We start from the raw sequence: 27,065 nt of genomic DNA on the forward strand, positions 1-27,065 counted from the left end.
GTTTAAAGAAACCAGTTTCGGATGAATATATAGCAAAATTAGGTGTACAAGTATTAGTATATAATAAGTTTCCGCCTCCAGTGCAGAACTGCTACGACATTTGATATAGTCAGACTCTCCATAGAGTTGGAAGGTGGCTATCATCAAGAATTTTATAACTGGCATTTGCTACAGAAACTGCACTTGCTAATTAATTGTAAAGGCATAGGAAACCAAAACCAAACAAAAAGAAAAGGAAAAAGCCAAACAGGGAGGGAACAGACAGATGAAGAAAAAATCCACCGTACAAGAGAAGGTGAGTCATTAGAACTCATAAATTGCTACTAGTATTATTTTGACAAAGTACATAATTTTTTACAAATAATCAATCACTTTCAGCTTTATAAATGCCGACACCTTCCCTACAACAACGAACGAAAAAAGAACAAAAAATTAAAAACAAAGAAAAAAAATGGTAACTCAGAACCGTAAGGTTATAAGGATCTGGAAGAATCTCTTGCTATTTAAATCACTAAATGTCATGTTTAACACTGGGTTAGTATCTCAGCACCGTCCTTAGTTATCAATATGGTATGCTCAAATTGTGCAGATAGGCTTCCATCCTCTGTGACGACTGTCCAATTGTCGTCCCACATTATAGGATTTATGCTGCCTATTGTCAGCATCGGTTCTGCACAAAAACATCATAAGAACATATCGATATTGATGACAAATGCATAAGCATGACAAGAAACAAACCAGACATGGGCATCATCCAGACATTACCACTAGGGCATTAGTTGTCTGTTTGCATTCTGTTTCTCCCTTTTACATGATGTTTCGTTGTTTGTATGGATGTGTACAGCTACACATCCAAGACAGACTTGCATTTGAAGGAGGGTGTTGGATAGCTCGATATAAATTGTAGGGTCCATTTCTTAACAACTAAAACTGCCCGGGACAGTTAATTAATTTAACATAATGGATAAAATCAGTCTCCGAAGAAAGATAATGATATTTGATAAGTTGCTTTAGATAGATAAATGCAATGAAGTACTAAACCAAAGGTCTGGATCATGTATTAGTACATATTATTTGCTTTTTACTACTATTACAATACCATTAGCTTGCAGTGAATAAAAGAATCATGTACATGACTTTGTTTGGTTTGGATTTTGATGGAGGTTTTTGGGATACGAGAAGAGAGAGATAGATAGAGAAATGAGAGTAATAATTGCCTAATTGGGGAGAATTTATTAGGGACCATGCGCACAAAGAAAGGGTTGGGTCTCTAGACCTGAACTGAACACAGTCGTGATGCCTAGATCACCGGGATATCACTCGCAGTTGATATCCAAAATACAAGCAATTACAAAGGCAAACATATCAGTGGACACTGGACAGTTGTTACAAAAATCCGTCAAACATTGTTATTTGAGTCTGTTAGGTTTGCTGGGGACAAATTGTCCCGTGAGGTTTCCTCAACAGAGTTCTAAAACATTTGATAGTTTCACCTCCAGAGAGTTGACAGTGTTGTTTAAGCATATACACAATTGAACATTTCAATTTTCAACTATCATGTTCTTTCTATTTGGCCAATGGCCATCTTTTGAAACCGATTATCAAGATAGCAAAAGACCAATAAACAATAGTAAACTTTTCCAGCAAAGAAGGATCATCAAGATTAAGTAATTGGAAAACTAAAGTTTTCATAATGAACTTTAAGCCATTTGTTTAGTCCGAGTTCAGAGAGTACTCAGATTAGGTGTCGAATTTCCCACAAGTAACAAGTGTACCTAAGCAAGGACACCTTGCCAGAGGCAACATACGGGTGTCTGCCACGAACACTCTCCAAAAATCTGTCCGACACTTAAAACCAAAAGTGTGATAAGCCCTCAATAGTGTGAATAATGGGGCTAATCTCTCTCATTTGTCACGCACACATGCATATAATTGCTTGATTTGATTGATATTACGCAAAGGTGTGTCGTGTGATAGTTACAGGAAAATCATGATAATAAGGTGCGTATTGAAGCCATGGATAGCTCCCACATGTGTCCAAGAACCCAAGGCCATGTGGAGTCCCACTACCAAGTCCCAAAAGTCATTGGAAGAAGCCTCGGAGAGGTGCGGAACGGCCGAGGGTCAAGCGAGGAAGAAGCAAAGAAGAGAAGAAATTCCCAGATTGCTATCGGTACCAGCCTAAATAAAGGTACTGCTCAGGACTGAAAATAGCAGCTTTGGTACTGGTACCACCTAATTTGGGACTTAGGTAGTTTCATGGCTTCTCTTATTTTGTGTTTAATCTAGGTTTGTGAATGGATAGAAACCCTAACTTTTGGTCTAAACTTAAAGTTGTTAAACTTCTTTAATTGTGTGTAGACAAGTTGCTTGGCACACACAATGCTTGGAACCATGGCAGTCTAGGTGTTCGATATGCCTAAACGAGTTTTCTTCCATTTCCAAACCCCTTTTATGAGTTAAACTTTGTTTTCATGGCTAAATCCTCTGAGTGAGATTAAATGACTTTGAATCTCACTTGAGTTATCAAAGAGAAGCATTAAACGGCCTAAGTTATGATTGATTAAACCCCTAGACCTTGTGGCTTTTAATTTAGAGCTTAAACTTCGTTTTCTAGTCAAAATTAGGAGGTAGAAAGAGAATTTCACCCTCAAATCAAAACTAGAGGTTGGCTGTCCTAAACGGCAAAACCCTAGGTAAACCTTACGACCTAGCTACATTGGCTCCCTGTGGATTCAACACTCAGGCTTCCGAGTTATCATGCTACAACCGACCTAGCCCTCCGCTTGGCGCAACCACTTCTACGACACACTTAGGTCCAACAAAGCATTTTTGGCACCGTTGCTGGGGACAAAGGTAGCTAAAATCGAAGGTAATGCTTTACGCCAACTGTAAGTTTTCCTCTCTTTTGCTTTTTAGCACACACTCACTAGTGCATGCGTGTTTATCATAGAAATCGATTAAATAGACTAGTGAGTATTGATCCCCCTGTGGTGGAAACAATGACAAAAGAGGCGGCACGACAACCTGCCGTGAGGACTATGCGGCATTTCCTTCATCCCGGACGTACTTCGCAACCATCCAGCATAGTCCTCCCAACCAAAAACACCACCAATACTTTCAATGTTAAGCCAGGCATAATAAATTTGTTGCCCCACTTCCATGGCCTTGATCATGAAAGCCCTTATAATCACATTAGTGGAATTCGAGGAAGTGGTGGCTACAATGGTAAGCCAAGCCGGAAAAATGGAGTCTACGCGATTGAGACTTTTTCCATTCTCGGTGAGAGTGAAAGCCACAACTTGGCTAAATTCTTTCAAACCTCAATCGGTGCGGACTTGGGCTGACTTTCAAAGAGAATTTTTCAAGTTCTTCCCCATTTCATAGAACGAGATTCCTTATTGAGCAAATACAATCTTTTAGGCCCCGTTCAGTTGCACGGAAAGGATGGTGTTAAGTTATGGATTTGTATGTAATTAGTTGTAATCTACACTTTATCTCTTATGTAAGTAGATTAGAAGAAAGAGGTCTACTGTGTAATTCCTGTTTCAAGTTGTATAAGTATAACGTAATGAGAAAATAACAGTAACCTTTTTAGGTCTCAATTCTGGCATCCAATTTTACATGGTATCAAAGCACCGATCTTGAACGGCTGCTATACAACCTACCGACAGGCCCTATTGTCTCCGACGACGCCGTACGCCGCACGGCAGGCCTTGTTCTTACCTACCGACGATCTGGACGTTGTTCCGATCTGGATCTGGATCTCGCTGAACTGTTTCAGCCCTTGAACCTTCTTATCCACCGCCGACGAGCCTCGTTCCAGCTTCTCCGCCGCCGTCGACCTTTGACCAGGTCGTGTATCTGCTTCCGTTGAGGCTTACGACACTGTACGACGTCCGACAGTCTTGGATCTTGCTCGACGGGCACCGGCGATTACCTTCTGACCTTGTACAACTTCGGGTTCCTACCGACACCCACTGGGTAATAACGTACAGGTGTATTTAAGGGATTAGGACTGGCTAAAGTTTTTGTTTAAGAGTTTCAGAAAATTGGACCTTCCTTTTTTCTTTTAATTTCTCCTGGACTGAACAGTTGGTGATTATTATTTTTACCTTACTGTGTACTCTTGGTTGTTTATTGTAATTTGGGTTTGTTGCAATGTCGGAGGATAAACAAAAGGCTTCCGCTAGTACAAATGATGAGTTGAGTCGTGTAGGGCCTCTAGATAATTTTTCTCTGGATATTTGCCATATTAAGTTGGATGGTGCCAACTATTTGATTTGGTCTCGTACCTTTACCTTGGCTATTGAGGCCAAAGGGATGTCAGAGTTCATTGAGAGTCCTGTTGCTCCACCTGTTGAGGCGATTGAACTCAAGAAATTTAAATCTCGGAAATCATTAGTCATGACATGGTTGTTTAACTCTATGAGAGCTGATATTCGCCATACTTTCCTACTGCTTGATACTCCATATCAGATTTGGACTACTGCTGCCCAAACCTATTCTCAGCAAGGTAATGATGCACAGTGTTTTGAGTTGAGGAAGAGGCTCCGTACATTGGAGCAAAATCATCGTTCTGTTGCTGTGTATTTTGCTGACTTGAGTGGAGCTTGGGGGGAATTTGATTACTATCAGGGTTTTCAAGCTGTTTGTGCCGTGGATGCTGCTAACTGGCTAAAACGGATGGAGAAAGAGCGTGTTTATGACTTCCTTGCTGGTCTTGATCTGGAGCTTGATCCAATTAGAGTACAGGTGTTGGGTCGTGTTCCATTTCCGTCCTTGGGAGAGGCCTATTCTATTGTTCAGCAGGAGGAGAGTAGGAGGGGTGCTATGTTGCACCCTCCTATTTCTGATCGTTCTGCCCTGATTGCTACTCCTCAGGGTCCTTTTGATTCTGATAGTGGGCCTATTCCCCAGGGTGGCAAGTTACAGTCAAGTACTAGCAGCAGGCCTCTTGATCGTGCGTCACTCCAATGTGATTATTGCCATAACACAGGTCATACCAGAGATTTTTGTTGGAAGCTACACGGCAAGCCCACTCGTGGGCGCGGGGGTGGACGCAGTGGCCATGGCCGCGGTCCGGTGCGTTCTCGGGCCCAAGCCCATGTTTCGGAGTCTACAGTCAGCACCTTGCCTGATTCTGGGATTCAGGCATCATCTGGTCATATTGGTGGTTTCTCTTAGGGGGAGATACAAACTCTCAGGCGCCTTATGGCTCAGGCTGATTCTCCATCTACTATAGCTCCCTCCAATGCAGCTCCTACTTCATCATATTTTGCTCATACAGGTATCTCGGCTAGTGCATTTACTGTCTCTTCTACCATTCCGTGGATTATAGATTCTGGTGTCTCAGATCATATGACTGGGTGTTCTTCTGTATTTGATTCTTACTCTACTTGTTCTGGTAAGGATAAGGTCCGAATAGCAGATGGGTCATTCTCTGCTATCTCAGGGAAGGGTTCCGTTCGCTATTCTCCCTCTATTTCTCTCTCTTCAGTTTTACATATTCCTAACTTTGCCACTAATCTTATGTCTGTTAGTAGCCTTACTCGTTCTGCAAATTGTTCCGTGACCTTTTTTCCTACTCATTGTGTCTTTCAGGAACTGGATACGGGGAAGGTGATTGGCAGTGGTAAATCACATGGTGGCCTCTATTTTTTGGAGTCTGCACCTCGTCCAACCATGTCATGTGGCCTTGCTCTGCAAGCAGATACGGGTGCACCTCTTAATATGTTACATTAGTGGCACCGTAGATTGGGTCATCCCTCATTTGGAATTTTAGAGAAACTTTTTCCTAATTTAATAAGGCATTGTCCTAAGAGTCAGTTTTTTTGTGAAGCATGTGAGTTTGGAAAACATAAACATTCTTCTTATGCACCTATTAATAAACGGAGTGCGTCTCCTTTTACTGTTATCCATTCTGATGTTTGGGGTCCTTCTCCTGTTACCTCTCTTAAAGGTTTTCGATGGTTTGTCACTTTTATTGATTGTTATTCTCGTGTTACATGGGTGTATTTACTTAAGTCAAAAAGTGACGTTTTTTCTTGTTTCAAATCTTTTTATGCCATGGTACGCACTCAATTTGATACAACTATCAAAATTATCCGTAGTGACAATGGGACTGAGTATATAGATAGGAATTTTAGGGCATTCCTAGACGAAAATGGCATTCTTTATCAGACGACTTGTGCTGACACTCCACAACAAAATGGAGTTACTGAACGCAAGAATCGTCATCTTGCTAAGGTAGCTCGCTCTCTTTTATTCACCATGAATGTTCCCAAATTTTTTTGGGGAGAGGCAATTTTAACTGCTACTTATCTTATTAACCGTATGTCATCCAGTGTTCTCCAGTTCGAAACACCTATTGCATGTCTTCCTCACAGTTCTCGTGTCACCACTCTCCCACCACGAGTGTTTGGTTGTGTCTGTTTTGTTCATGCCCCTCATCCCCCTGGAGGCAAGCTCGGTCCTAAAGCCCATAAGTGTGTCTTTATAGGGTACTCTCCTACCCAGAAGGGCTATAAATGTTATGATCCTCACTCTAGAAAGTTTTATGTCTCTATGGATGTTACTTTTTGGGAAACCGTGTCCTTGTACTCTCCCTCCACTCAATCTCTTCAGGGGGAGCATCGGCAAGAAGAGATGAGGAAGGAAGAGATGTTTGCCTCTTTTCATAATCACGGTGAGGGGGAGAGGAAACAATTTAGAGATGAACCAATATCTGCTGAAAGAGCGACTCATGACATTGGTGACAATATTGAGGAACTACCACAACGGCTGAAAGGGTCTAACTTAAAGACCTACATTAGACAGAAGAAAGGAAAGTCTTCATGTGTAATACCACCTTGTCAATTACAATCCCTTGCTCCAGTTCCGGATTCCTCAGCTGACTTATCTGGTAATGAATCTTCTCCTATTGAGCCTCCCCTTATTGAGTCTGATAATCTTCCTATTGCTCTTCGGAAAGGTGTTAGGTCATGTACTCAACATCCTATCTCTCAATTTGTCTCTTATGATCGATTATCTCCTTCGTACCATGCCTTTGTTTCGTCTCTTTCTTCTATAAGTATTCCACAGAATTGGCAGGATGCATTCATAATACCTAAGTGGAAAGGAGCTATGGTAGAAGAGATGACAGCTTTGAAAAAGAATGGCACTTGAAAGCTAGTATCACTTCCAGGAGGAAAGAAATCAGTAGGATGCAAGTGGGTTTTCACTGTTAAGCAGAATGCTGATGGTACAATTGAGAGATACAAGGCGAGACTTGTTGCCAAGGGGTTTACTCAAACCTATGGTATTGACTATGAGGAGACGTTTGCACCAGTAGCAAAGATGAACACTGTGCGAGCTCTGCTTTCTTGTGCTGCCAATTTGAATTGGCCCCTTCACCAGTTTGATGTGAAAAATGCATTCCTCCATGGTGAGTTAGAAGAGGAGGTGTATATGGACATACCACCAGGTTTCTCTTCCTCTGAAACTGAAGGGAAGGTGTGTAAATTGAAGAAGGCCCTATATGGGCTAAAGCAATCACCTAGAGCGTGGTTTGGCTGATTTTCCAAAGCTATGTTGGGGTTTGGATACAAACAGAGCCATGCAGATCATACTATGTTTATCAAGGGAGGTGCTGGTAAGATTGCTGTCCTTATTGTGTATGTTGATGACATAATAATGATAGGCAATGATGTGAATGAAATTCTTAATCTCAAATCTAGTCTGGCTCAAGAATTCGAGATTAAGGATTTGGGATCACTAAGATACTTTCTTGGTATGGAAGTGGCAAGGTCTGATAGAGGTATTTTTATCTCCCAGCGGAAGTATATACTTGATCTTTTGGAAGAAACAGGTATGTTGGGTTGTAGACCTGAAAATTCTCCTATTGAGGCGAATCACCGTCTTAGTGGCAATGTGGGGGAGTGCACTGACAAGGAGAGATATCAGCGACTTGTGGGTCGACTAATATACTTAGCTCACACTCGACCAGATGTTACTTATGCAGTGAGTGTTGTTAGTCAGTTTATGCATGATCCTCGTGCTTCGCATCTGGATGCAGTTTATCGTATCTTAAGGTACCTCAAATCATCTCCAGGAAAGGGAATTTTGTTCTCTAATCATGGTCACCTGCAATTGGAAACATTTACTGATGCTGACTGGGCTGGTTCTGTGGATGATAGACGCTCTATTTCTGGTTATTGTACTTTCATTGGGGGAAATTTGGTTACTTGGCGAAGTAAGAAGCAATCAGTGGTCGCCAGGTCTAGCGCAGAAGCTGAGTACAGAGCTATGGCTCATGGCATTTGTGAGCTCTTGTGGCGCCAAACTGTGTTACGTGATTTGGGAATTGTTGATAATGGTCCTATGAAACTCTATTGTGACAATAAGGCTGCCATCAACATTGCTCATAATCCTGTTCAACATGACAGAACGAAGCATATAGAGATTGACAGGCACTTCATCAAGGAGAAGCTGAGCGCGGGTTTGATATGTATGCCTTTTGTGAGATTTGAAGATCAACTAGCTGACATATTCACTAAAGGGCTTGGTAGCAAGAGTTTCCACCTCATTGTGTTCAAATTGGGCTTAATTAATATCTTCGCACCAACTTGAGGGGGAGTGTTAAGTTATGGGTTTGTATGTAATTAGTTGTAATCTACACTTAATCTCTTATGTAAGTAGATTAGAAGAAAGAGGTCTACTGTGTAATTCCTGTTTCAAGTTGTATAAGTATAACGTAATGAGAAAATAACAGTGACCTTTTTAGGTCTCAATTCTGGCATCCAATTTTACAGATGGAAAAATCAACTTTCCTATGACTTTCTACATGTTCAGTTACCAGGAAAGTTGTAGGACTATGAGTTTCAACTTTCCCACTGAGAAACACTTTCATGCAAAACAGGTCTTGCCAAAAGGAAGGAATTCTTGTTTTACTGCAAGATTTCTTGTTAAGAGAACACACACAGAAAAATAAATTTCATTTTCCTTTACTTCACCTCACTTCACTTTTTCTGGGAACAAATTTTCCACAACATTCCCAACAATTGAACGGGGCCTTAAGAGGAGAGAGAGAGAGAGAGAGAGAGAGAGAGAGAGAGAGAGAGATTCTATTAATGTTAGGAAAAATATAAGGATTTGTTGAACTCCGTTCCACATCATGGCTTCGAAGAATTTCAAAAAGTTGCATATTTTTACGGCGGAGTTTCCCATAAGAGCTGTCAACTTATTGACAAGATGTGTAACAGAAAATTCTTAGATAAACAACCCGAAGAGGCTAGGGAATACCTTGATGCTTTGGCCGAAAATAACCAATCCTGGAATTACTCGAACCCCTCTGACTAGACCAATGCTAATCTTGGTCCAAGTAGTTCCGAGAAATTCAATGTTGGTGAGCATGGGGACCTATCCCTTAAAGTCGCTCAACTCACCCGTAAGCTTGAAACGATGGAGTTGAACAAAGACAATGAGGTGGCTGCGGCTTGCAGTGGCCAAGGTGGAGGAGGTGTCATTTGCGAAGTGACGAGGCATTCCAGGAGCGATTGCCCCACAATTGCCGCTTTCAAGGAGGTTCTCCACGGAGCTGCCCAAGCAAAAGTCAACGCCGTCAACCAACGTTTCAACCCCTACTCTCAAACATACAACCCCGGGTGGCGTACTAATCCAGCCTTTCGATCTCCCGGACCATCTCAAGGTCCACCTCCTAATCCATCTCAATCTTTCCGTCCTCCTCAAGGCCAAGGGCCTCCACAATTTCCCCCGAACCAACAAGAAGGGTTTGCCCCCTCCAGACCATCTCAAGGTCCGGAAGGTTATCAGCCTCCGCATAAGCGTTCTTTGGAGGATATTCTTCAAACGTTCATCCATGGGCAAACCACAATCAATGAGCAAAATGCTTAGATGTTAGGGGAAATTCGTTCTCAGTTAACGAAGTTGACCACTTCAGTGGGGTGCTCCAATAGGAAAAAGGGAAGTTCCCTTCCCAACCTCAAGCGAACCCCCAGGGTCAACACTTCATGAGTAGCTCTTCGGCTCCAAATTCGAATGTTGAGCATGCAAAGTCGATCACCACTTTTGAGGAGTGGTAAGGAAGTTGATAAAGCTATACTTCCTAAGCCTACCATTCCTCCAGTGACTCCTCTTCCCAACCTTACAAATTCTAACATCTTGGAGCCCACTCCAACTGATAATCAAGAGGCATCTCAAGTGGTTGAGCCCAATGCTCCCATTTCCCCCATCTCTCCCATACCGCACCTTACCCTCAAAGGTTGAGAGTGCCGCCCAAACCATGTTCGAACACCGAAGTGTATGAGTTGTTCAAACAAGTGAAAATCAACATCCCTCTTTTGGATGCCATCAAACAAATACCCTCGTATGCTAAATTCTTGGAGGACTTGTGCACCGTTAAGTGCAAGTTGAATGTGCAGAAAAAGGTGTTCAAACACCGAGGTGTATGAGTTGTTCAAACAAGTGAAAATCAACATCCCTCTTTTGGATGCCATCAAACAAATACCCTTGCATGCTAAATTCTTGAAGGACTTGTGCACAGTTAAGAGCACGTTGAATGTGAAAAAAAAGGTGTTCTTGACGGAGCAAGTGAGCTCCATTATCCAAACCAATATCGCGCCAAAATACAAAGACCCCAGGTGTCCAACGATTTCCATCATGATTGAGGGAAAGAGGGTTGAGAAAGCCCTTCTTGATTTGGGAGCGAGTGTCAATTTGTTTCCTTTTGCGGTTTACCAACAACTTGGTTTGGGTGAGATGAAACCCACCAAGGTCACTCTTCAACTCGCGGACGGTAGTGTCCGGATTCCACGTGGGTCGGTGGATGATGTGCTCGTACAAGTGGACAACTTTGTCTATCCTGTAGATCTTGTTGTTTGGACACTTACCCCATAACCACCACCCATGCTCAAACCCCAATCATCCTCGGAAGTCTTTTCTTGGTGACGTCCGACGCTGTTATACATTGTCGGAATGGGTTGTCGAATATGTCTTTCGGTAACATGACCATAGAGCTTAATGTTTTCAACATTGGGAATCAAATGGAGGATGATGATGACATCCACAAAGTAAGTCTTATCAACACTCTGGTGCAAGAGCACATGGATAACATTTTGTATGCGGACCCCTTAGAGGTATGCCTTATCGCCGAGGAGACCTCGTTTCTTGACTCACCGAAGGTAGAGTCCTTGTACTCTCCTTTAGACGTGGAGGATGCTTGCGGGAAGGACACTTGGACCCCATGGTTCGAGGAGTTGCCTCCCCTTGAAAGCAAAGCTCTTCCCTCCTCCAACCACCTAAGCACGAGCTAAAAACCCTAACCCCACCCCTCTCTTAGCTGTGGGTAATGTTGACAATGTGTACTCTCTCCCTTGTTGGGCTCATCATGACCCTCAAGGCTTTAGCAAAAAAGGGCACAACTTCCAGCGATCAATCTAACAAGGAGGGGAAAAGGCCTATGAGTGTGGAGGAGCGGGCTAAAAAATTGAAGCAGGATCTTAAGGAGAGGAGGAAATGGGTGGAGACATTGAAGTCAAGGGGGTTGAAAACTGAGTCATATCCCAAGCTTCATCATGTCACTTGGATCACTAATATCAGGCTAAAGGTCAGTGCCATTCACCATTGGCCATGGAATGTGTGTCGTTATGCCTCTTCAGTCAAGCAATGTGACAATTATTCCCCTTTGAATGCCTCAGTCAAGCAATGTGAATTATTCCCCTTTGAAAGCCTCAGTCAAGCAATGTGACAATTAATTTTTTTTTGGTTATATAATTGTGCTTAGTAGTTTACTTATTTGTCTTCATATTATTTGGCCCTTGTGTGTTGTCCTCCCTCCTTCCTTTTGGTCCAGTAATTGTGCTTGGTAGTTTAGTTATTTGTCTTTATTTTAATTGTTGTCCTCCTCCTCTCCTCTCTTCTCCTGCATCAATCGTACTTACCGTACTTTTGTTGTAATTAGAGCCTTGCTTATGTAGTTCAAATATGTTAGGAAATGATCCATTATTCCATAATGCCATGGAAATGCATGAAAAATATTTTTCAAAGGGTAGCGATCTCCATTTTTCAAAAAAAAAAAAAAAAAACACCGGTCAAAATGTCGGTGTTGTGCCATGTGTTCACATCGGTGCCACATAGTAATTATATTTCCAATCAAATAATATAAATCTCCAAGGCAGAAGGTCAGGAATAGAAGTAATTTGCAAGAAACAAAAAATACATTACCAATTGTAAAGGTTTGATTCAAGATCATGCGTCCAGGATCCTTGTTTCCTATATAGAAAGGATACTCAATACGTCAAATTTTCAAGAAAACATGCTTGTAGGTCACGTGTAAAGGAGATCGCTCAAGAGAAATACTGTAGTGCATAATAACTGGATCAGCATGGAAAACACGTCCCACTCCGTGACCAACAAACTGTCGCACAACGCCATAGCGATGTATATCTGCATGGTCCCTTCAAAAGAAAGCATTGATTAGAGAAATTATGATCACCATCACCACCTAAGAATTTCAACTGGTAAAATCCCTTGATGCTGCCATCAACAAAACAAAAATTTGGAACATACTATTTTATGATATAAAAGTAATATCAGAAGAATCTCCACGTAGCCTGCAGTAAAAACTGGATATACAGCAGATCAAGTTTGAAACAACACCAGGGAATGTATTAGCGGTTCAGACAGACATTTACTAGGTAACCCCCTCGGTTAGCATTGGACATCAACAAGATAACCAAAAACTAACATATTACAATCAAACTTAGATTCTGAATCATCAACATCCTTGAATAGTCTTCCAATAAAGGGAAACAAACAAAATCTAGAGAAATTGACCATAGAAGATGACTTACTGTATTGTTTTCCCAATTTTCTTGTACTCTACTCCTGGTGCACATACTGATATTGCCTTGTCTAGGCATTCTTTTGTCACCTAAAGCATGAAAACACAGATAACTGGAATGAAGAATAGTTGAGCTTTCCACAAGAGTGCTACATGAAATATGAATACGACAAAGGGAGGAAAGGGTGAAAACATAAGAAGTAACTAGCAAAACTTTATTGCAAGATTGCCAAATCAACAACTAATTCCCGAATCTAAGACTCAAGCATCTAATGCTACAGTATCAAAATCCAAGCAACCACATTGAAATCTATTGTGGGTCAACCCAGATTATGATCATAACCAGCTTATGGGTTGCACCACCCAACTTGTTATTATTACGTAGTAATTTTTAACTGATTCGTTTCGTAGGGTGGTTGTATATGTAACGTATTCGAAGACTCTAACTCTCTAAGGTTCAATGTGAGAGTTCCTGATATATATGTGGCTATTTTAATTGTCCTATCTATCATGCACTTCTATCAACATCTTGGATGCCATTCAAGGATAATGGCCTTAACATCATATTCATGGCATTCAAGGTCATGCGCTGGGTGCACTTAAAAGCAGGCATCCAAGGACAATGGCTGTAACATCATCTCCATGGCATTCAAGGTAACGTGTTGGGGGCACTCAAAAGCACGGCCATGCTATATGACAAAAGTGATTTGATATTTTCCTTTAGAAGTGCATAGAACAAAGGGCAAAAATAAGGGAGTGCTCCCTCCCTTCCTCCCTATTCAAAATCCTAACTTCTTTGTAAACTTTTCCTTTGCTTCTTTTCTATTTATGGAGAATAGGTTCACAACAAAAGCTTGCGGGGGAAGATGTCATCTGTTGCCACACTCAAGGCTGAGTCGGAAAAGTTTTTTGTCATTCAATAGCCACTTGAAGACTATATTAGCAAATATGATTTGCCACCGCATTTGTCATCTATTTAACATGAAGACTATATTAGCAAATATGATTTGCCACCGCATTTGTCATCTATTTAACATAATTACACGGACCATCTCATGAGCCACTTCTAATTTACGTTAACGTATTACTGGCCGAAGTCTCCATAACCTCTTCGGCGACCCTCAATGGCGTGAATTTTTCTTTTTCAGCCTTTTAATCTGAAGGGACTTGAAACACGGATACGGACACAGACATGGAAATTCAAAAAACAAAGGGGATACAGACACAGCGGGAGACAAGCCACGTGTATATTTAAATAAATAAATATATATATATATATATAGAGGAATTTTCAAGTGAGGGATCCCTCATTTTGTTAAAATGAGGGACTTTCATTTCTCGATCAAATTTTGAAAATCCGAACCGTTCAATGTGTGCAGAAAGTAATTTTAAGGGTCCCCGCGAGAAATCAGCAAAAAAAAAGACCGGGAAGGGCGTCATCCGAGCAGTTTTTTTTGAACCGTTCAATGAAAACTGCTCGGATGAAGCTCTTCCTGGTCATTTTTTTTGCTGATTTCTCACGGGGACCCTTAAAATCACGTTTTGATAACTTTGAACGGCTCGGATCATCGAAATTCAATCGGGAAGGGGAGTCCCGCATTTTAATAAAATGAGGGATCCCTCACCGGAACCTAACTCATATATTTGAATTTTTTTCCACACACATATACATATATACTGAAAGCAAGTGAGAGAGAGACCAGATCAAATACAAACACACAGACACACACATATATATATATACACATAGCGAGGGAAAGATACATACTGAGAGAGAGAGAGAAAGAGAGAGAGAGAGACTCGTAGAGAGATTGCTCTGAGCTGCTGTCGATCGTGATTCGTGAGAGAGCTACTGATTAGGGTTTAAACCAGTCGATATATGTTCTTTTATATGTTTAATTATGATTTAACCCAAAAATTTGAATAATGACATATGTACCCCCGAAAAAATTAAAAAAATTACAGATGCACCCCCGTCGTGTGACATACGTGTCCCACCTGTGTGACCCCGTGTCCCCGTAAAAAAATTAAATTAAATTATTGGACACGCCACGTGGCGTGTCAGACACGTTTCTAGTTGTGTCCCCCCTGTGTCCTCGTGTCCTGACACACCGATATGGTGACCTAGAGGAGTGTCGGTGCATCATAGGCCTTGAATTATGCAATCAAATCCTTCCTCTGCACTTCGCGGCTGATCCGTTGCAATTTTGTACCTGTCATTTATACAAGAGTCCTGAGTTATCTAGTTGAGGAACTCAGGGCCGGCCTAGGGGTGAAGCCGGAGGTGTAGCTACTTTAGGCCTCCGGACTTTTTGCAAAAACTAGGGCCCCATTTTCCATATAATACAGCTATATATGTAGAGGTAGAACTAATGCTACCGTGGAATTCGCGATCACACATGAGTACCTTGCCTTCCAAAAAGAGCAGTTGCTAATTAGCACTAATGCTAATGCAAGTGCCTTGTATTCTGCTTCGGCACTAGACTTGGAAAGAGTCGGTTGCTTTTTGGAAACCCAAGTCAGTAGGTTTTTTCTGAGAAATAAGCAGAAGCCAATAGTGGACCGTCTGCTATTGGGACAGTCAGCCCAGTCGGCATCAGAGAATGAAAAGGTGGTTAACAAATCTGGAGGAATAGAAAGATTACTGGGAAATATATATGTTATATATATACTAGCTTTTTCATGTTTCAGCACAAGATGACTTCTGGCCTCATTGGTGCTTGCAAAGTTATCAGACCTAGAGCTAAAGCTAGTTCAAAACTCAGGAAGCCTCTTCAGCAAGCTAATTTTTTTTCCTTTTTTTTGTTGGATCTAGGTGTAGATAATATAAGACTCTTGCACCTCTTGTACTATTATCAATTGCTAATCCTTTAGTGATTGTAGATATTACTCAAGACCAATGTTCAAATCTTTTGCACACCATAAATATTTAGATAAGTTTTTTTATTTTAAATTTAATGTCAAATTCCCAAATAATTTACTAAAATAAACCAAATAATTTATTTTTACTCAACAAACTTTGCTTAAAAAATGTTTTAAAACATTCGTAAGAGAAAACACAAGTGTGTGCCGTATTTCATCATATTGAATTAATATTTTTCTAAACGTATGAAATTTTTTAAAAGTTTATTGTTGTTAAATTAGGAAACTCAAAATACCATGTTTAATCATTTTACCTCATATTAGCAACCTATATTGAATTTTGTTGGTTAAACGAACTAGGGAGGGCCTCATATTAAAATTCGCTTTAGAGCAACTCCAATGGTGATGGAAAGGGGGTTGTCATAGTTATTATCCAGCCCTAAATCAGAAAACAGCTTTCCAATGGGGGATGGATCCGGGGATGGAAAATAGCTTTGAGTTATATGGGGATGGATATATCCATCCCTAGATGCATCTTTCCATCCCCTTCCAGCTCAGCAAGAAACTAATTTACAAGAAAAGTGGACGGCCGGAGTATACCTGACTCGCCGGAAATCTAACCTAGCTCACCGGAATTTGGAAAATCTGCCCTACATCGCCGGATAATCTGAAAATCTGCCCACAGCTAAAAGGTTGAACGCCGGCAACAACCCTCGTTGGAGAGTCAACAGAGAGGGGGGGTTTCATCTCAGTCGGTCGAGAGAGGAGAGAGAGGGTTTAATTGGGAAAAGTTTTGGACGATCGGAGGGTCGATCGAGATGAGGGTTGAGAGAGAGAGTGTGTGTACGAGATCATCCCTTCTTTTATCACTGTCGATCGTTATTATTCCCCTTTTTGTTTTTTGAGAGAGAGAGATGTGAAGTGGGAGGTTGGTTTGGAGCCTTTGTGCATCTGCCCGTTGTAGGTTTTTTTTTTTTTTTTTTTAAATGTTAAATCTGCCCATTGTAGTTTTTTTAGTAATTAAGTTGAATTAATTTGGGGAAAAAATAAAATGGAAAAAAAGTTAGCTAATCAATTTTTCATCCTAAAATAACTATCCATTCCCTCATTTTCCATCCCCCCATTGGATAGGAGGGAGTCCTATTATCCATCTAACTAATTTTTAACCACTTTTTGACACTAAAATAACTATCCATCCCCTCATTTTCAATCCCCCCATTGGACTTGCTCTTAGGCCTCCAAACCAAAATACCAAGGCTGGCCCTGGAGGAACTTACAAGAACATACCAGCTAGGACATTGATTTTTTGTGAGTTAACCACGGAATAGCAAAAAAAACATTCTCTTCCCCTCCAAAGTATCCAAGCAACAGGGTTCTTCCAATGATCATCTCCCCCATATTTTTTTTTGGCTATGTAACGAAAGTTATGAGCAATGCAAAAAATAGAGCACAAGTTTAGATGCTCAGTAAATCCAAGACCACTATTGATGATCTTACGGTCAATTGAGCAATGTCATTTGCGCTACTCGAGAAAATCTTCAACAATCACCCAAATCACCTCAAACAGCCCGCTACACCAGATAAAAAACCTAAAGCAAAGCATAATACTAAACTAATATCACAACCACCATTGGTAATCACCTCCCTCACAAAATAATACCAGGACAATCACCTCCCAATTTATCATAAACCTAATGTTTGCAATACACCCACATCATTGTTACTTGCACAAAAGCGCCGCCAACCAACAAAAAAAGCTAATAAGGTAAAAAAATAAAAACCAAACCGGCAACCTATCCCCCAACAACAAGCTCCTAACAACCTAACACCAAAAACGGTATGAACCGGCACAGGGCTCAGAGCCTCGGGAGTCGGGACCAACCCACATATGTTGCCATATAAAATTGATAGAACAAGAGCAAGCTTAGGCCCTGTTCCGCTAAGGTTCTTATTTATTAAGTACTTATTTTCCATTTTACGAGACAAGTCATTCTCTCACAAAACTCCTTTAATTCAAAAAATAAGTACTTATTTTCGACAAGTCATTCTCTCACAAAACTCCTTTAATTCAAAAAATAAGTACTTATTTTCCTTAGTGGAACGGAGCCTCAGAGCCTCGAGAGTCGGGACCAACTCACATATGTTGCCATATAAGCTAATTTCATACCTATTAGGCTACAAACCATTATTGTGTCAAGGCCAAGCTTTCATTTTTATAATGAATCTTTAACATCTATATGCACATATCCATTTCACAATAGTGTTTATTTTTCTATTATGCACAAGTTTCTTTCCTATTAGACCACGCGATCATCTATTAACACTAGAAAACAGACTCCAAGATTGATTTAAGCTTAATTTTACAACTTTACAATGTATGCTTATTATGTAGGTGCATAGATATAATTTCCAATGTACTTTTGAAATTTTGACCGAATCATTACGATTCATGATTCGGAAAAGGGTGAATTTGATTCATGATTCGCAAAAGGGTGAATTTGATTCTCCATTCGATTCGCGATTTGACAACCTAAGTGCTATTCACAATGATTGTAGGGCCAATAACTTCACAACAATAAAACAGCAAAGATGTATCAATTTCGTGGGAAACAAAACAAAGCCATGATGGAATAATGAACTTCTAATGTTTCCATCTAAACACACTTAACAAAACCCTGGACGTGAACATGTAATCATGGGAACAATAAGTTTTGGCAACACTAGTCCAGAATCTCTCTCTCCCTCTCTCTCTCACACACACACACACTCAGAGGGAGGGAGAGAGGAGAAGCTTGTGTGTTTCCATTGTGGTAGTTGTCATTGTTGTTATTTTCATTATTATTATATTCTTCCGGATCTTTCACATGTAAACGTGCATATGAACATTGATTTTAGTTGACATTAGATGGTAACTTTTGGTTCACATCAAGATAAACTTTAGTATTCTACAACAATTGACCCATTAAATGAATAAATGATAAACCTTGGTCAAATTAATTATTCAGCATTCATAAATATTCATACATCACAAGTAATATCTCCAAACATGTCCATGTACCTCTAAATACATTTGTTTTTTTCTCATTTTTCCAAATTACACAACATTCCTTCTTCTTTTTTTTCCTTCTAATAACTAAGTTCAAAAACAAAGCAAAGCCCGACTTTAACACCTCAATTAGTCTATCAAAGCCATGCCCTTTTCACAATTCCTAGCTGATTAAAAACACCCTTAGCCTCTATCTTTCTATTTGTCAGGTTGGGAAGATTTTAATCCTCTAAGACACCATCAATGTTACTTATAGAACTTCTCATGATAATTAGAGAACTATTAGAAGCTTACTAACATCCATCCGAAAATGATGGAAGGAGCCTACTCATGTCACAAGCAATATTGTATGACAACAGCATAAATAATGTCAATGACAAGGAAAAATTTGGGGGCATGGTTCCACAGCAAAACATCCCTTTACCTCCTCGGATCTTGGAGGTACAGGGGGCCGTTATTTCAGTGGTACTCTAAGAGCAGTCACTTTTGCATATATTGCCAAAGATTACATCTGTCTTCAATCCTCCCCCAACCATACCCCCCAATGATTGGAGACTAGATGGGTTCTGTTATTGCTGTTGTTTTTGTTGACAAGGAAAAATTTATGATCCATAGGACTAGGCTTAGCTTAAACCTTAGAAAACTATACCTGAACCAATTTTTTGGCTTCTTCATCAACCTCCCCACAATAGAAAGTTTTTGATGTATCACCATGATAACCCTGTGAATTACAGTCAAGACACGTGTATGTTCACCGTAGGCATGTAAAAGGCATGGCGCAGAGTATTCATAAAATAACCCCAGTAAATAAGCATATTTGGAAAAAAGAAAATTGTGAAGCGAACAAAGCTGTAAAAGTTTGGAATTTTGTGACACCCAATTCCGTCCCCATAAAGGTGGAATTTTCAGCATTTGTTCAAGTTTAATACAATGTTACAAAAAGAAAATAGACAGTCCAACAGTGCACATGATTCGTAATGACTTATTTACAAACCAACACAACACACTCAATAATACTCCCAATAGTTTAGAATAAGGGTAACAACACAACACACTCAAATACTCAATAATACTCCCCATAGTTTACAATACTGGTAATTAAGAGGTAGAGAGATACTAAAGTTGAGAGAAAGGATCTTTCTGCTGCATTTGCTGTCCCTTTTGTGGGTTTTTAATAACTTTTTGTCTTATCTTTTATTATTTTCGTTGTTTGTTTTTGGGTGGGGAGGGGGAGAGAGTTTTCCCTGACAGTTTTTAACATTGAGAACAGATGTGACCGCAGTATGCATCGTATTTTTTTCATTGCATTAATGTGAGGAGGAGGTTATGCATTACGATTGTAATTTGCTAGTAAAAACAAAATATTTTTGAAACAACAAAAGAATCACCACCTGCTCAACAGTAGACGGCCATTTTTGCTTTTTGTCAGATTGGCAACCAGGTTAGTAAGTGGCAATCAGTCGAGTTACTAGATAAGCATGGCATGTAAGCTTTCTCAGAAGATTTATAACTCTGGTTTGTAAAATTTATTAGCAGAACTCAACGTACAGGATCGTCAAAGTGCTTAATGACTTGGCCATTGCCCCCTACTGAAATGAGGTAAAGAGATGCCCAAGAGTATGCCAGTAATCAATAAAAGAAAATACCAAAAATTTCACTCTGAGATGGGCATCGGTGTTACATAGACCATTCTATTTCTCCCAGGGCACCATTGTCTACCTGACATGACGAAGTTAAGACCTGTAAGGGTAAAGGATATCTATCCAACCTCCGTACCAAAATAAAACACTTTGATCCTCATTTCAGGAGTCAGTATGTACCTGCACCCAACTTTTGGACCATATTTGTATTTTGTAAGATCAAACATTGAGGATTCTGAAGTTTGACACAACCAATGCTCGTACCCCATGTCCATCTAAATGGATGGTCATAAAAACCTCACTTTGATGATAACATTGACAACATTATCTCGACAAAGTTTTGTCTAAGCTATATGCAGCCGGTCAAACCAAACGTAATTTACGATTCTGCACGATCAAAGGCCATAATTAAGTTAAGCTATCACATTTCACATCTTCCCTCGCAAACAAACTTCTAAATTCATCCACGCACTAGATAAGAACTAAACAAAATCAGCACAACAGCATAATGACATCATCTGGTCACAAAATCTACAAAACAGAACTTCTATGGGTGTAAAAAAAAAAACCATAAAATGGGTTGTCTTAAGCATGAATCAAAGTGCCCTCTTCGAACTTCATGCAATTTCCAAAGCAAAAAAAAAAACTTAAATCTTAACATGGGAACAGGAAGCATGAGTGAAAACTCAAGGTAAAAGACATAGAACTACTTACGTTCAAATAAACAGTCACATCAATATTGACAATATCACCATCCTGCACATGTCAACATATAGTTATGAGAGTTTTGTAATGCAAATCAGATAACTTGGGATAAGAAGAGAAAGTAGTATAAAACCTTCAGTAAGACAAACCTCAAGTGCACGAGAATCTGGAATTCCATGGCAAATGCATTCATTCACTGATGTGCAGACACTCTTTGGAAATCCACCATAGCCCAGAGGTGAAGGATATGCTCCATTGTCAATAATCATTTGGTGAACTGCTTGATCAATTTCGTCTGTAGTTATGCCTGGCTGCCAATAGAAGCAAAAATTAAAATCTCCAGGTGAAAAAAAAACTCTCTGATCCTGCTGATGCCTACAAACATACATTCTATTTCTTGTTCCTTGATACACACCCATCCTAGACTGGAGCCAATTAATAATATTATACAAGCAGCTTGCCCACAAGCAAATAGCTTACCCAATTTCGAGTGTAACAACAAATTGAAGTATATGTAAACCCCAGAAACGAAATAGATACTTACATACAGACTAGGAAATTATCTCTATATGGTAATGTGCACTAAAATTAATTGGGTCTCTACGCCTACTCTCTCTGATGCCTTTTGGTTTTGATTTGGGGGCATGGTTCCGCCGCAAAACGTTCTGTTAGCTCCTCAGCTCTTGGAGGTATAGGGGGGCCACTGTTTCAACGGTATTTTGAGAGCAGCCACTTTGTACATATATTGTCGAAGGTTAGGTTTGTCACAAATCTTCCCCCGCCCATACCCCGAATGATTGTGGAACATGGGATTCTGCTGCTGCTGCTGCTGTTGTTGTTACTGTCTACAGAGAACACCCATGAAATTCCATACTTCTATCGTTCATTAAGTATATATGCTATAGAAAATAGATATTTGGATAAAAAACAACCATGGTGAAGCAAACAGAACAACAATGAGGACTACGGACACCCAGAACTTAAATAAGCGGTAAGCCACAATTTACTTGATGATGGGAAGTGTAACAAAAATGTTCACAGAGCAAAACAGTTGAATGACAAGAGACAAATGCCTTCACTGCCATGGTCACCTCTGCTCTTTATATTAAGTAGAAGCAAAGAACTTAAAAGCCATTAAGTAGAAGCAAAGAACTTAAAAGCCATTAAAGGAAGAGAAGCATTGTTCAAAATGTCACCTTGACTAAACTCCCAGCATATTCAAGAACTTGAGCAGCAAGTCTCCCAGAAGCTCTCATGCAATCTATCCCCGTTTCATCATGCACTTCAGGTCCGCTAACAATTCCAGGTGGTTTTCGAGATTTGACATAAGGAGGTTGTGGTATGTCACTCGGAACAGGTCGACGAGGAGATACTTTTCCGGGCCGTAGATGTTTACGCTTGATTCCAGGTAATTCATCAACGTTGCTGCTAATTTCATTTGATAATCACAGCATTTAATACACAAGCAAGAAGCTCAAAGCTAATATTGAAAGGGGATAAAATAAAGAAATGCATAAAGTCTGAAATTATAAGAAACCAAGATTTACACCCCATCAATATATCGAGTCACAGTTCACGGTCATAAAAATGGTTCATATTCAAAGGGGGAGAAAAGCTGAAATTTCACTTGAGATCGAAGCACGCTTCAATGAAAAGGCTAGGATCAAAAAAAAAAAAACCCAGCTCAGTTACAGCTCAAGCCCCTATAAAGTTTTTAACCACCAAAGCTATTAAATGATATGGTGGTTAACAATCAAATATTGTTTCAGACCAGGCAATAGATTCTATGTTTGAATCTCACCGCCTACCTGATAATAAAAACTCTCTGTTTAGCTCAGTTATGGAGGGACCTTGGCTGCATTTGACGGGGCATGTTGATGATATAATTTTCGTACAAGTAACAGATCTCACTCTCTCTAACAGCTTAAACTTGTAAAGGAGGTATTGATTAATGATATGACATGGAATCAAAGCAGGACCCATTCCGTCCCAAATTTTAAAATACATAACATAGCCCACAGCCTACGATGACAAACTCAAGAAAATACAATTCCACATTGCTTGAGTATCAGAAGTGTTTATGAATTTATAATTTTGTGTGTGAGAGACCTCTCTACCTAAAAGCTTAATCATTGGAGTAGGAGCCAAAGTTTTTACATACTATAAGAGCAGCCAAGTGTTTGAACTCACCGCCTACCTGATAATTAAAATACTTGCATGTTTTTAGTTCGACAATGGAGAGAGCCTGACTATGTTAGGACATAAATTACAAAAATTATCCCTGCGTCTAACAGCTTAAGCTATTAGATGAGAGAGTGGTTACCAATTTAATAGCCTCCCGTCACTTTGGACTATAGAAGTGCAGATAGTGCATGCACCTCCACTTTTTTGTTTTCACTCTTCAAAATCCAGGAAACCATGCTATGAAAAAAATTTTAAACACCATGATTTAAGGGCCTGAGGAAAACTTGATCTCAGACCAGTGAAAGAACATATTTAAACACAAACGAAATTTGAACACAAACCTTCTATTGAATAAGAGATTGGTAATGCCAGATAACGTTCTCGACAACTGCATGGACACAGGTTTGATTCCTGCATGCGAGAGACAAAGTATACGCTGTTACCAATGCATCTCTCACAACTGAATCTTAAAAGCAAGTCACAGATGTTACAGGTCTTGTGGATACTATAACTAGCTTCACCTGCAACAAGGTTACCATGGAGAGATACTCTCCAAATTAAAATACACTAGCAGAAGGATGATATGGATGTCCCAATGTTCCAGAGATGCGTTCCTCTGATTCTCATTTTGTTGAAAGTAAACATGTGATCAGCCGAATCCCCTAACAAATAACTACAATTAAAATGTCAAAAATGTGAATCTCTTTAGCACATAGTTCATAGAATGTTACCTATTTCGAAAAGCTCCTGTCCACAAATTTCCGCATGTGGCGTCAGCGGCGGAGGGACGAAGGGACCAGTGGGGGGAACGTGCCCCCACTGGATTTTTTTTATTTTTTTCACTTTTAGTTTTTAATTTAAAATTTAAAATAACTAATAATTTATTTCTTCGCACAAATACGCACATATCCAATTGGATATTTTGTTCACTCACTAAAAAATAGATGAATATTATCTATTTCATTTGGGATTCATACAGGAACCCACCCAAATGATATAAACGGTTTATTTCGTAAGCCTTAATCTTTTGATCAATCCTCAGAAATATCATATGAATTGCACTCATAAATGATTGAGCAAATTATACAAAATTTTTGTCTAAAATCTGAATGATTATTTTAAAGCAAGACACGTGTTATTCAATCAAATAGCAACAGATATAGGGATTAACTAAATATTTTGCTTGAATTGTTTAAAAATCAAGCCCTGCAATGGATTTTTTTTATTATCGAAGTAAAAAACCAAGGTGGAGTACGCAAATTTGAGTAATTTTTACCCAAAATAACACTCTAGTAGTCTACAACTCCCCTTCATTTCTCACACCGCTGGCCGCAAGCCGCCGTCACATCGCCAACAACCATCAACTCATGGGTGTGTGGGTTGTTGTCGGAGCTTGGCTATCGTCGAAGTTCTCGTGACGTAGTACCCCCACTAAAACACATTCCTGGCTACGCCACGGGGTGGTGGTAATCAAGACCTTATTGAAGGATCCCATTGGTATGTTCGTCAATCAACTTGCCATAAAGGGAGCACACTCAACAATACTTATCCAACAAACATGCTAGATAAACCATCACAAGCATGGGGAATCCATTAGTTTATTTATGAATAAAAGAAGAACCAAAATTGTCTTGTGAAGGTGCAACTAAAAGAGAGGAATGTCATTCATAATGCCATGACAATTTGTCACTACCTATTTCATGCATTCCACAACAAGGGTAAAAAGTAACGCTTTGACAGAAGGGAGTTCGCACATAATCAGACTTGAACAAACTCCTTTTGCAATTCTAAAGCTCCTCTTCTCAGTCACTATTGTAATTCAACCTCGACGCTTTCCGATTTCCCACCATGCCACACAAAGTGATCCTTCCTTTGATAGATAAGCCACGAACAGAATCCTGAAGCTTATGTTTATGCCTTAAAGGAAGAGTTTAACTTTCTACCTACCGGAGGTCATATAGAGCTGAACCCACATCGATAAGAGCTTCTGATCCCCATTAATTTTGTGATCCCCTAGAAAGACCATGCACTAACTCCTAACTCCCTTTCAATATACTCGCAAAAATACAAATTTTGAATATCAATTTTTTGAAACCGTAGTGCTGCATTTGCTTCAATTAATGGCCGAATAACCTCATTCAAACAGCTAACTCAGAAACAATCAAACTTTCAAACATTTACACCAAGGAGGTTTCAATCCTAAAAAACCATTAACTCTATTCCATGACACAGGGCATATACTTTCAGAAACCAGAGCTCAATCCATATAAAAATGATACTGATTATTAAACTCTTAAAAGCTATTGTTAGAATTATGAAAGCAAATCCCAACCATAAATCGTGACAAAATCTTCAATCTCATCAACCCTAAGATAATTCATATCTTCAAGCATTGAACGCCAAAGCAATTATTGTAGGAAGTCTACAGGCTCATTAGCAAGTTGATTAAATGGTGCCAAAGAATTCAATCGTACAATTCATGATTGCCTTTAATACAACAATAGGAAATTGCCCAAAATATTAATTTGGTCATAGAAGGAAGGAAATTCTAAGTCCCCCACCTTAATCACCTTATGGTGTGTCCAATCATAAAATGTCATGCCTTTTTGTTATACAATTTGGTGGTGAATGTTACAACGTGGGACACGGTACCATGAGCGATTTTGAAAATGCTACGCCATTTGGAAATTGATATGCTTCATACGGTGAAAATATGATGCATTCTTGTGATAAATGTTAGGTCATTTATGGTATTAGTTTTGTTACACAACTCTGATTTTTTTACGTTATTTGTGATTTTGCCATGCCTTCTTGTGGGTAATGTTATGCAATTTTTTACTGAAAGTCAAGAACATAAAGAAAGCCTACTGGTACTATATTGTAAGCACATTCGACAATCAATTGTTTTTCTATATACTCCCTCCGTCACATTTTGTTTGTTCTTTACGGAAATTCCAACTTTCTATGGAGTCCTCTTAAAATTGTTGAGATTTCCAGAATTACCCTTCAAAAACAAATGTAACCCCATGCACTTCAAGTCGAATCAAACTTTTTAAACCATAAGATTGGAAGGTTGTTTTGTTTTGATTGCTATTTTTTCAGAAATAAAGTAAACATTTTGGGACGGTCCAAAGTAGAAAGATGAGCAAACAAAATGAGACGGAGAGAGTATCATTTTCTTTAAGTTGCAAAAGAAGCGAACTTGGTAACAATAGAAACGAAAGATACGCATAGGAATAAGTAAAAAGCATAGCGAAATGAAGAAACCAAGCAGCAGCAGCAGCAGCAGCAGAAGAAGAAGAAGAAGAAAGGGACCTGGGTTAGAACGGAGGAGTGCAGGAAGAGGCCGCGTCGATCGAATCAAGCGAGAGTCTCCAGCAAAAGTAGTGAGGATACGAGGATTAAGAGACAAAGAAGCGCCTTTGCCCAACATATTGCGCTGTCTTATCACACCGGCGACACTTTCTCCCCCCTCCCTCTTCTTATCCGGGAACACCAGTTGCCTGCAGGCTCTTTGGAAGGTCAAAAATCTGATGTAATAAAGGAACCCTTTCCCACTCAATTTTACCATTTTTAATGAGATTTGAGGAGAAATAGGGAGAGTCGTACAATAAAAAAAAGGAATATTTAAATATCTATCCTATTTTTTCATATTATGTAAGAATTCATCCTTCTTTTTTTTCATGCTTATGATTTCATCCTTGCAGTATGTAAATTACCTTTATTACCCTTTATTCAATTTTATTATATTCATTCTATTTTATATATTGATATATAGATATTAAAC

At 39.6% G+C, this 27,065-nt stretch overlaps 1 protein-coding gene and 1 non-coding gene across 3 annotated transcripts; one reads left to right on the plus strand and one right to left on the minus strand.

The window, feature by feature from the left end:
- Positions 1 to 266: 266 nt before the first annotated feature.
- Positions 267 to 26,881, minus strand: LOC131303668 (methionine aminopeptidase 1D, chloroplastic/mitochondrial). Of its 2 annotated transcripts, none has more exons than XM_058330644.1 (10): positions 26,594 to 26,881; positions 23,620 to 23,689; positions 22,291 to 22,519; positions 21,244 to 21,405; positions 21,104 to 21,145; positions 19,399 to 19,470; positions 12,852 to 12,931; positions 12,358 to 12,455; positions 12,223 to 12,270; positions 267 to 670 (listed from the first exon to the last, which is right to left on the minus strand). In XM_058330644.1, the coding sequence occupies exons 1-10, from the start codon at positions 26,847 to 26,849 to the stop codon at positions 525 to 527; spliced, it is 1,203 nt and encodes a 400-aa protein (XP_058186627.1). In that variant the 5' UTR covers positions 26,850 to 26,881; the 3' UTR covers positions 267 to 524. The 2 variants fall into 2 exon arrangements, with proteins under 2 accessions (XP_058186627.1, XP_058186626.1); XM_058330643.1 differs by having other exon boundaries at positions 22,291 to 22,522.
- Positions 21,651 to 21,757, plus strand: LOC131305845 (small nucleolar RNA snoR100). Its single transcript, XR_009193400.1, has one exon. It is a non-coding gene; the product is annotated as a small nucleolar RNA snoR100 (small nucleolar RNA).
- Positions 26,882 to 27,065: the final 184 nt, after the last annotated feature.

Source organism: Rhododendron vialii, chromosome 10a (assembly GCF_030253575.1).
Source record: "Rhododendron vialii isolate Sample 1 chromosome 10a, ASM3025357v1".
Lineage (NCBI taxonomy): Eukaryota > Viridiplantae > Streptophyta > Magnoliopsida > Ericales > Ericaceae > Rhododendron > Rhododendron vialii.

Excerpts from the sequence above, each read along its gene's own strand:
- LOC131303668 (XM_058330643.1), bottom strand. The coding sequence starts at position 26,849 with ATGGTAAAATTGAGTGGGAAAGGGTTCCTTTATTACATCAGATTTTTG. Across the intron at positions 22,523-23,619 it reads AATCTCTTATTCAATAGAAG|CAGCAACGTTGATGAATTAC; the intron begins GTTTGTGTTCAA and ends AAATGAAATTAG. Across the intron at positions 671-12,222 it reads GAATCAAACCTTTACAATTG|AACCGATGCTGACAATAGGC; the intron begins GTAATGTATTTT and ends GTTTTTGTGCAG.